Source organism: Thalia democratica, unplaced genomic scaffold (assembly GCF_965202585.1).
Source record: "Thalia democratica unplaced genomic scaffold, ktThaDemo2.hap1.1 HAP1_SCAFFOLD_1627, whole genome shotgun sequence".
NCBI classification, from domain to species: Eukaryota; Metazoa; Chordata; class Thaliacea; order Salpida; family Salpidae; genus Thalia; species Thalia democratica.
The window spans coordinates 1-12107 of NW_028140457.1; the positions used below are offsets into that span (position 1 = coordinate 1).

The window sequence follows — 12107 nt, forward strand, 5'->3', positions numbered from 1 at the left end:
CATTGCTGTTGTTCCAAAACCCTGCAATTATTTGTTGTTTAAATGTAAGTTAGAACTATTAAGTCTATGTTGAAAAACATAACAAAAATTTTTGGAACTACTTATGCACTTTGAAAAGTTGATTAAAACTAAAAGTTTAGGTTTTATAAATTTTCTTAAATTTTAATTTTTCCACAGCAAATTAATGAAAAAAAATATAGAGTGATGTATTTTTTTACTTTTAACTGTAAATACTTTTTACCGCTCTAATATAAACCAAAAATATAAACAAAAGTTTAAATTTTTTTTCTAGAAGTTCAGAATGTTGAAAAAAAAGTATTTAGTTATACGCGACTAGTTTTACGAGTAATAAAAAATATACTTGTATAACATAATTTAAAAATAAAACAATAGAATTAGATAAACGAAATCAACTTCCACAGGTCCCACTCGAAGGGTTTTTAAATAGCTTATTGTCAGATAAAGAACTCAAAAAAAATCAGTACATATGTTTCATTAAAGCTAAAAGCTTTAATGCTCAGCTGTTTAAGTTCGAATTGAATTGCATTGTTTTTTTTTTAATTCTACAATTTGCATCTTCTTTATATAGATACTATACTATTTTTAGTAAATAGAATAAAATATTGAACTTCTTATAAAAATTTTATAAAAATAAACTATTTTAATATGTAAAGTGTAATTCAAAGCTAGTTACCTGAGCTGAGAAAGCTTAAAAAACCCTTATCCGTAAATATTTATTGTAGATTTTGTACTATTTACTTTTATTTAATGCAAAAAACGTAGCAAAATAAACGCTTTATAAAAGCACTATAACCACTTATGAAAACAAAACTAACAAGAGCAATGTTGTTGTGGTTTCTGACAACTACTCCCTGGTTTCTAGGGCAACCGTCAGTAATTCTGGCCATATCAGATTTCAAAACGTGATTTCCGAAGGTGAACCTCTGCTCTGCTGACTGCTTCACTGTTATGCTGAACTGGAAAGTATATTTAGTTTTGATATAATGTAATATTAAAATAAAGTCAGTATACTAGCTAGTTGGTTTTATAACCACGATTTAAACTGATCAAAAAATTTAAGTATTGTTATATATATATAAACTGTAGAAAAATTCAATGTAAAGTCAAGAACACTTCTTTCTAATTACATGTGATATAATTGCACATAAAATTAACAACAATTTTTTTTGATATCAGTTCAATTGTTAAACTCAGTAATTTTAATTTACATACTTAATAAATAAAACTTAGTGATTTAATTAAGTAAAACAACGTCTAATAATAGTTACAGTAGTTGCTTCGTATTTTTATAAACTTTATCAAATATTAAAGCAATTACATTCATTAAAACTATCGAATATAAATGGCATAGAATTTCACTTAGATAAATACTTTAGTGAAAATAAAAAATTACTTTAATGATATTTCACATAAGGCATTTTTCTTTATATGATGGAGACTTTTAAGATAAGATCAATACACATCTATGATCCATTCTAGTTTATCAGAGTTACTAGATTATACTACGTTATATATACATAAACCATTTTAAGATCATGTTTTCGTTCGCTTAATTTCATTTGTTTAAATAAAACATCATTAAGTCAAAATTATGATTTTTTTAATGTTTAATGCGTACCTTATACGGGTGCGTACATTAACAATATCCCCAGTGTATTTGAAAAATTCTTCAAATAATTCCTTATAGACACTAAATTTACATATTAATGTAATGTTTAGCTATACAATAGAAAACTACCATCTAATTTATAGAGAGCTGCAATTTATAAGGAGCTTATATCTAAATCAAGGTTTTCCAAAGTAGGTAGGATGGCCCCCTTGGGTCCAAAAGGAGGGGGGCGTGACTTGTAAAGGGGCCGTAATTTGAAACTTACACAAAATATTCTGGAGTTGGTGGTGAAGAACAAAATAAATCGTTTATTTTCCTGTATCTTCGTGTAAGCGTGAAACAATTGTAAATATACAAACTCACAAATAATACATTTTTTGTTAAGCTTTAATTAATTCAAAAAAAAAAATTTTAACTTTTTGAATAAAAGCGTGTTTACTTAATAAAATAAAGCGTGTTAATTTTGGTATAATATTTAATTAAATAAACATCAAATAAACAGTTGACAGCAAACGCTAAAGCAAGTACGTACTACAAAAATTTTGTTAGCAATAATTTCTAACAGATGACAATGGAGTACAAAACATATAAACTAAAACAGAAATAATTTAAATTGTATCTGTGGTAGAAAATGAAGAATAACTTATACACGTTTAAATGTAAAATCATTAAAATAAATCATTAAGTTTAATATAATCAACTATAATTACTCGACTAATCATATTTATTACGACTGACCTAGTAACAAAGCAGACAATTATTTATACGTTTTCTTAAACTTTTATTTGACAAGTAGTTCATTATTTTATACTAAGAGCTATCATTTTATGATTATTTTCTAAAATTACAAAGAAAAACTCAAGTATAACTAGTAAAAAAATTATAAAGCTTAAGACTTACACAAGTCAATAAGTTTTAAATAGATAAAAAATGTATGAATTGTTATTTTGAAAACTACAAAAAAATCGTTTAAAACCTTTAAAACTAAGACATATACTAAAAAAAATACCGTCGACTACATGGTTCTTAAAATTTTAAGCTACAGAGATAACAAAGTGTTGTTTCAGAAACTTAAAACCGTTTCAATAACTTTAAACTGACCAGCGAAGCAAAACTTTTATGGCACAACAATGAACATTTAATTAAATTTAAAAGTAAAAAATATTATTAAACAATAAATTATGTAAATTTGAATTACTAACTTTTTTAAACTACTTTTTTTTCTTGATAGAAGCTTTTAAAAACTTTGAAAAAGAAAAAGAATTGGTAAAAGTTACACAAAATATATAATCTCATTTAACTTTGAATTAATTCACATAGTTCACAAAGAGTACAGTGCAAAAGCAAATAAACCTGCGAATATTCTGAAAGGTATGGAAGCGCAGTGATATTAAGCATAAACTTCTTGCTTTTGGTGAATTTCCCAAAACAAACACCAAGAGACTCGAGATTGTTGTGTGAAGTGGAAGCGGCGACTTTCATCAATTTTTCCGAAACATAGAAGACTCTCTCCTTGTGAAGTCTAAAGCAGTAGCTTTCATCCGGTCTGTTTATCAACTTTTCTATGTGCTCCGCCGATGCTGTTTGGTTATTATAAGTTAATGTTTTTCAAACGTTTTATCAGCTTTAATTAACATTTCTCAATAGAATAAAACTTAAACTGTTTAAGTTAAAGCGAAATAAAGAAAATTATAGATTAAAAAATTCTATAAATAAAGGTAGACTTTTTATTTTATAATTTCTAGATACATACAAAGCAAATACTCAGAGCTAAAATTAAACTCTAAACAAATATATTTTCTTTAATTTTTTACTTGATACTTTTCTTAGTTGATCTTTTCTCACCTATTACGTTTTTTATTATTATTATTATTTTTATTATTATAACTATTTTGTTATTTTTCTCTTCAAACTTCTAATGACTAACTTAGCATGGTTTAACTTTTTTTTGTTTTATTAATCCTACTACGCCTTTAATACTAATATTTTTTATTTCAGTTTTAGTTAATAAAACCAATATATAAAACAATTACCAGTGTTTGTAATTAAAAGAAAAATTGTATGTCAGACCAATTGAAAAGTTATTTTAAAGATATATTTATCTAAGCAAGAAAAATATTCTTGTGTCTGAATACTTATTTAAAAAGTTTTTGTCACATGATTTATTTGGTTGGTTTCAACTCATTCAGGTTAACATAGACTAGTTAGAAAAATTAGGTCAGCTAAGGTTAGTATATTTTTAAACTTTTTGAAAATTTAGACTATTTAGGAAGGGTTATTAGTTAGAAAATCTACGACTACTATATCGATTCTAACTACTTGTTTTGATTGCAGCTGGTTCTTAAATTAAGTGTTTTTCATCTTATTATTTAAAGGTGGAAACTGATCATCATACCTTATCTTTAGTTTCTAAATCGCATATATCTCAAGCTTATAGTTTTCTAAATCGATCTTGTTCAATTCAGACTGTATAGCCAAAAGTTGTTTCGTAGCTTGAAAACAAATTTTAATTTCATTTTAGTTTAATTTTGTTTTTTAATAAAGTAATAGTTTAATTTTTGAATTATTTTAAATGATTAAAATTTGGTGACTTAAACGTACAAGTTTAAATATTTTATATGATATACTTTTTTCTGTTAAATAAATATATCTTTAAAATAACTTTTCAATTGGTTTGACATACCAATTTTTCTTTCAATTACAAACACTGGTAATTGTTTTATATATTGTTTTATTAACTAAAACTGAAATAATTTTGTTAATTTTGTTAAACCTTTATAAAACTAAAATAAAAAATATTAGTAACACAGGCGTAGTAGGATTAATATAATTTTTGTAAATAATAAATAGTTTTTTAAAAGCTTCTTTTTTGCTTATTATACTTATTGCTCAAGCATGAAAACTATCTAAGGTAAAAAATGATTAAGTACAAAGTTTAACAAATATTTTACTGCTAAGTATTAGTATGTATGTACAACATAATGCTGACTTACTAACAATTAAATTTAAAAAAATTGCTTAAAGCTTTAATTAAAACAGTATAAAAAAAGTCAAGTCATAAGTAAAACTCGCAATATTTTAAAAAGTTTAATTCGTAAAAAAAAATCTAATAATAACTTTTAGAATATTATATTTGTTATAATACAAATCAAAGAGACAAGTCAAAAATCATACATTTTAACATACTTTACAATAAACTATGGTATTGGGATTTCAATAAGAACACTATTTTCAATTGCAGGGTTGCTACTCTTAAATGCAAAAAAAAATCAGCCTGAGTTCAAGTTCAAACTATAAAAATTGTGTTTTGGTGAAATTATCTTAAAAGCTAGTGTGCATATAATATATTAAAGTATGAAAAGGAAATATTTAAGGTAAACAATGAAATGTATGGATAATCAGTATTGGTCTATTTTTCATATTTATCAAACTTTAAGATGTCATGCAGATATAAGGAAAACCAAACCTTAAACAAATAATTTTAAATATATTTAAGTTGAAATTAAGTTATATACTAAGCACAAAAGTTTTATCATTGATTTACTGTGCATAGTTTTTCTAGACATTCACTGTGCAAAATTATTTCGCTTGTATATACTTCCTTTTTATTTTTAAATCACTAAGAGCAGAACTATGTGTATATACATTCACATTTCATGGAAAAGACTGTTAAAAACAACATTGTACTATTTAAGTAGAACTATTTGCAAGGCAGAAAATTTTACTAAGTAGTAAAAATCAACATTGCTAAATTAACAAGCTTGAAATAGTAAAAAATAAAATGAATACAAAAAATACAGAATATTTAAAAATAAATGTTTTTCTACGTCTTTTAAAATGCTACAAGAAATTAGCAAATTTGCAAAAAGTTTTAAACTAGCCGTAGTTTCTCAAAATAAGAAACCAAACCTGCCTGAGATTTTCAAATTATTCAAACTAGGCTGAGTAAGTCTCAGTATATAGCAACCTTTGAATTGATCAGTACTTAAATATTATAAAAATTTTAAATGTGTGCCAGGCAGAAAAAATGAATATATAAAATATTAAAAACCCTCATTTAGTACCAATTCATCAACTTACTATTTGTCAAGTTTTTGAAAGAGGACCTTAGTTTCCTGCTGTGTTAACGGACGCATGTTTTATTATATCTTCTGTAAAAAATAATAACAGTTTTGAACAAGATTCGGTAACAATCAAAAATTTATAAAAAATTGCACAATAATTAAAAAAGGACACAAAAACTAAAAAATGAGTATAAATTTTTTTAACATGAATAGTTCAAAAATAAATACAACTTATTAAGATAATCAGTTAAATAAACTGTGCCCAACTATTTCTTTGCAGCTACACATTTATTCTAAACAGTTAAAAATACAATTGCTTGATTATACTATATTCTGGTTTGATGCTTTTAACAGGGTTGCCGAATGTTTTTAGTAAATTTTCTCCAGGTTTTCAAAATTTCTTCCAGGTTTCAAAAATACGTGTTAAAGAGTCTATTACAGTTTAAAATTAAGTTTAAGGTTAAAAACTGTGTTATATAGTATAACAACATTAAAAAGATATCTTAAAGCTTTTTTTGAGGTGTTTTTAATAAAAAATAATTTGATGATGACAAAATTTCTTTATCTATTAGATAGATTTTTTGTGTCAAATCGAAACTGTACTACTTAAAATGTAAAAGTTGCTTAAAATTCCAGGTTTTTTATTTATTTTTATTCAAAATTCTAGGTTTTTTTTTCAAAATTTCTCAAACTCCAGGTTTTTTTTGCAACCCTGTTTAAATACATAAAAAGACTTTTTTTTATGCTTACATGTTAAACTACAACATTTGCAATTAAAAAATAAATAAAATGATGTAAAATACTTCAAGAACATTTAGAAAACTTTAAGTACTTAAAATTTACTGTAATATTATTAGTGTACAGAAATTAATATTTACAAACTTACAAAATTATTCTCGTAAATTATTTAAACTGATAAATTAAAAACCCTAGGAATACAATTTTAAACTAAAAACTGAAAATCTTAATTTTAACAATATATCTAAATAGTTTTTATAAAATTAACGATTATCTATACAAAAAAAAAACTAACAAATTTTAAAAAGAAAAATTAGCATAAAATCTTCAATTATAGTACTTTTGTTCTTGTTTTTAGATGTTTTTAATAATTTTTAGACTTTTACTTATAAAAAAATTAATATTTTATATAAATAATAAATATGTTAAGATATCAATGTAAATGACGAAAACAGTTAAACAGTTTTATATGTCATAAACAATAATAAATATAACTTTTCAAGTAGTTAAAAGAAAGTAAACTCATTTTTACAGAAGCTATAAGTTTTATATAAATTGAGTTTTTTAAGTTGCCAAGTTTATAGCTTGTTATTCTTTGTAATTAAAATACTGGTGGCATATATACAAACCTTTGCCTACAATTGGCAAAATTTAGATTTTAGTTTGGTCATAAATTCAAAATAATAAAATAAATTATTCAAAGATGTAGACTGTTTATATAATAAAAACAAATTGTTTTATAAAACTTAGTTTGAAATAATTTTCTTTAAACCATTAAAACTTTAAAATTATAAAGCAAAAACAAAAAAGTTTTTTTCTATTCAGAAATTATGTTGAAGAAAATCTATCAAAAATGTACAAAAATAATAAAATGTATAATTTTTTTTGCATTAATTTCATACTTGTATACATTAGAAGAAAATTAAAAGCTTGTTTTAAAAATTAAATGTACAGAATACAAAATATTAGTTTAAAAATTTAAAGTAGCAATAGACAGCAAAAGTTATGTAGTTTTAAATAGTTAAATTATTATGTAAAAAATTTTTAGGAAAACGTGTTATTCAGAATCAGTGATATGTCCGTTTTCTTCTAATTCATCATCGTCATCATCATCCTCATCATCAGAAACTTCAATTCCCAGCTTCCTCAACTGTTGCTTATACTCTCCTATCTTTGTGTCTTGCTCTGAAAGAAGCACTAACAAGTCTTCTTGCTCTTTTTTAATAGTATCATTCTGATCTTCTACTTCTTTGAACTTCAACATTTGAGCATTGAGTGCAAGTTGGTCAGCATTTGCTTTATCAGTTGCTGATTTAAGCTGATCTTTAAGTGCTAGGTTCTCAGTTGAGAGAGTATTTTTTGCACCTTCTGCCAAAGCAAGTTGACTTTCTAGTTCTTGAATTTTGTTTTGCATTGCAACTTTTTCTGCAAGCAAAGCATCACTTGCAACATCTTTGTTGTTTTCTTTTTCCTTTTCAATGTCAGCAGCTTGCAAAGTTAATTTTTCTTTAAGCTCTTGGATAAGAGATTTTTGAGATTCAATTTGATTTTCAGCTTCTGATTTTAGTTGCAAAATTTCCTGCATTTGTTGTACTTTCTCATCACCAGATGCTCCGACTGAAGTTAATTTTATCACATTATACTGATCTTTCAGTTGCTGAATTTCAGAGCTTTGGGAGGTAATATGGCCAGTCTTTTCAGTAAGATCAGTTTCTAGCTCACCACATTTTTTGGTTAACTCTTTCAGGCGGTCGTCTTGTTCTCTAATTAATTTTTTGTAATCCTCTACAATTGCATCATGAGCTTGAATGGCAGCTTTCTGTTCTTCTTCTTTGCGAATTTCATCTAAATTTGCAACAATGTTGGTTATAGGATGCTCCAACTGCTTATAAAGTTTGACAAATGAATGATCTAGCAAAAGGTCATCAGGCAACTTAAATTCACTATAGGGTTCTGTATTTTGCATGGCTTTTGTATATCTATCTTCTTGAGTAACTGCACTAACAGTATTTTGAAATCTTTCAATACCTATTCTTGCAATAACAGTTTCTATTAAAGATTCTTTAGTGTACTGAGGTACACTTTTGTTGTTGTTTAAAATACAAATACCTAGCAGAAGAGCACAAACTCCTCTTAACATAACATCTGACTCATTTCTGTTCTCAGCAATCTGACTTAGTAAAAAAGGTACAGCTGTGCTATCAGCCAGCAAACTTTCAACAGCATTTGGACAGTTGTGAAGCCAACCACACAAAAAGCTAAGAAGTCCTACTTTAGTTTGGAGATTTGGACTGGAGAGCACAATATTAGTCACTTGTCTTAGCAAAGTTACTGGTGGAGCTCCTGGTGATGTGGCAAGTTGCACTCGTAATAGCTGGATTTTTGCAGACTCATTTAGTTTTAATGAATGACACAAAGCTGTTGCAGCTAACCAGTTAGAAAGAGGGTCAGCTTGTACAAATAACCCACTGCATAGAAGTTGGCCAACAGATAATTCTTCTGGTGCAACTGAAGCAGGTAGCAGTGTGTTTACAATGTTGCTCTGTTCATTTATATTTTTGTGTAAAAAGCATTGAAAGCAGTACAAAACAGAACATCGAAGTTTAAAAGGTTGTTGATTATTTACCATTGACATAAGTAATACAACTAGTGCTGCCCTTGGAGGGTCCCAAGGTGCCATTATTCCTGAAAAATAACTTTGATTTTCAGGACATCCACGAATAATTTCTGATACAGTGCTGATAGTTTCAGTAAGAACTTCTGTTGGTACACCTGTAGCCATAAGCAGGTCTGTAAGCTTTTGAAGTAATTGACAATGTTGCATTGCTATTTGGCAAGATGATATGATACTAGATGTGTTTGAAGGAGAAACTAAAGTTCTTACTACTTTTAGCATCATTAAAATGTTGATTTTCTTTTGTGGTGGCCAAATACTATCAGGCTCTAACTGAAAGAAGGCATTTAAATGTTGAATGAAAGAGCTTTCTTTAAACCATTTCTGATTTTTATCATTATTTTTAAGCAGATTAATAAGTAAAAATAAACAGTCAGTTACCACCACTCCACCATCACTAAGACCTTCATTGTGCATTATTTTGAATGATTCATCAAAGCCGTTGTTGAAACCTACAATTGTTTGTATATTTGCATTACTTTTAGTAACTTCAACTAAAGCTAAAATTGCATCATTTCTAATAACCTCCCTTTTGTCATTTAAAAGGTCCATTATATTATGAACTCCCATTGGTGTTTCTAAAACAATTTGTTGTACTTCCACTGGTTTGGTACGAAGTAAAACTGTAAGAAGTCTAATAGCACCCCATCTAACTGAAAATTCTGGATTTTCAACTTGTTCAATCACACTTACTACATTAGTTTTTTCAAGAATAAACTTTTCAACAAATGATTTAGCAAGAGCAAGTTGTTCTTCCTCATCTTCTTCTTCACTTATATCATCTACTATCATTAGATTACACAAACAGTCCAGTGTCAATGTCAACATATCATCTTGTGCTCCACTTTCCGTAAGAACTTTACCAATTAAATCTAATGCTTGCACACCCACTATTCTTCTGAATTTTTTTGAAAGAGACTTTAGGCCTCTTACAGCATCTCTTCTGTCTTCTAGTAAAGTTGAAGATTCAACACGGTTACACAATTTTTCTACTATTTCAGTTTCTGACGGTCCTGATTCCTCAGAAGCACTTACAAATGACTTGAAGTAGTTCATTTCAAAAAAGTACTTAAATTTAACTGCAATTGAAGAAAACACATTTTAAACATAAATTTTTATAAATGCTAATAATGAGACTTAAAAAAACATTTAGTTTTAAAACTAATGACTAAAAGTAATATACTATAATCTAACAACAAACATTTTTTTCAAGTTTAGAAATTCAGTGTTGTGATTGTATTGCCTGTTTTTTTTTGTTATATGCTGAAATATACAATACTTATTTAAATTAGGTTTTAAATTTTTATGAAATAAATAAAACATTTTGTAATAGATATAATCAAAGTGACTTAAATTTATAAAATAAATTTTAGAATTTTTGTTTTATTATAGGTATTCTAAATTATTCCAGCATTTTCTTGTTAGTTTAAAAGGTAAATTTTAAGATAAAAATATGGTTTTAACAGTTCAAAATTACTAACATTACTCAAAACTTTGTTCATATGCTTTTAGTGAATAATAAAAAGTATTCTGATTATTATTTTCAAGTTCCTTCAAAGACTGCTTTGAAGCCTTGGCATTGCTATAACATGCCATATGAGTCATAATACCTATATCAATTGTTGTGGTGTCTGAATCGTAAGTTAATAATAAAATTTTTTTCAAAGATTATATGCTGCTCATTTAGATTTTATTAGAATAAAAGGACAAAAAAAAAACTTCTTCGATTAAACATAAAAGCCAGAATAATGACAAAGTATAGTTTAAATTGTGTGCAAACTTTTTGCTTGATATTAAAAAACTTTTAATAATTCTCTCGCCTGTTATGCAAAATTTCACAAGGCACAAACTAATTATCAGAAGAATTAGTAGCATGCAAAGTACTAAATAAAAAGGTATTGTGATATAAGCTTATCCAGGAGCAAGTCAACTGTTGATATCTATTAGACCTTTTAGAGCTAGATGTGAATAGTATTGAATAATATTATTTAATACTTCAAACATTATTAGCTAATTCATATTTAATGCAAAACAAATAAATAAAAGAATACTTTTAAAGAATTTGTTCTACTGTTAAGTTCTGACGAAAAGTAGTGTAATACGTATAAACTATCACAGAAAAAACTTGAGAGAGTGTTTTATTTATTTGTTTTGCATTAATATTATTTACTTAATTTATTAGGCCATAAGGTGATATTTTTTTAAAACATTGTCCATTGCTTGAAATCTTGAAATATAAACTATTAAACTTTTTATAAAAACAAATTTAAGATAAAATCTGTTTTGTAAAAAAACATTCAATACAGATGAAGAGAACACTTTTCATAACAAATTTCCCCTAAATTTAAAAAACATTTTACTAAAACATTTTCCACCTAGGTTTTTATATAGTAAACAACTAAAATTTTCAGAATATGTTTCTTACTTGATTAAAAAATAATGATTTATAGAATTTGAAAACAAAATAAAAATAAGCGTTTTATAACTAAACAGGGTTGTCACTTGTTTCTTAAAAAATTTTCCAGGTTTTCCAAATTTTTTCTAGGTTTTTGAAAGTACACATTTTTGGGTCTATTTTTAGTTTTACGTTAACTTCAAGGTAAGAAACTAACTTATATAGTATAAAAACATTGAAAATATATTGTTAAGCTACTTTAAGAATGTTTTCAATGGAAAATATTTTTGATGACAAAACTTTTTTATTCATATGACAGATTTGTTTAGTAAAATCAAAATTTTTCTACTGAACATGTGAAAATTATTAAAATTCCAGGTTTTTCCAGGTTTTTTGGCTAAATTATCAAATTCCATGTTTTTCTACGTTTACAGGTAAAGTGGCAACCCTGAACTGAATTTTAGAAATGAGTTTAAATACTTGTTCTTTTATAATTTTTTTGTTCCTAAACTAGGATTATTTGTTACTTATTAATTCATAAACTGAGCATTGATTGAAAACTATTGTAGAAGAAAGATTTATAATGAAGTTGCATTTTCACTGTTT

General features: G+C 26.1%; 2 protein-coding genes across 2 annotated transcripts; both read right to left on the reverse strand.

Annotated features, from left to right (window-relative positions):
* Positions 1-836: 836 nt before the first annotated feature.
* Positions 837-5766, reverse strand: LOC145848724 (60S ribosome subunit biogenesis protein NIP7 homolog; the record flags this gene model as incomplete). The annotated part of the gene is made up of 4 exons (XM_082954004.1): positions 5711-5766; positions 3600-3609; positions 2984-3199; positions 837-977 (listed from the first exon to the last, which is right to left on the reverse strand). Coding segments are annotated over exons 1-4 (423 nt in total), but the record flags the coding sequence as incomplete, so codon positions are not given.
* A 1248-nt stretch (positions 5767-7014) lies between these two features.
* Positions 7015-10180, reverse strand: LOC145848723 (general vesicular transport factor p115-like). Its single transcript, XM_082954003.1, has one exon. The coding sequence runs from the start codon at positions 10160-10162 to the stop codon at positions 7490-7492; it is 2673 nt and encodes an 890-aa protein (XP_082810129.1). The 5' UTR covers positions 10163-10180; the 3' UTR covers positions 7015-7489.
* Between the last annotated feature and the right edge of the window lie 1927 nt (positions 10181-12107).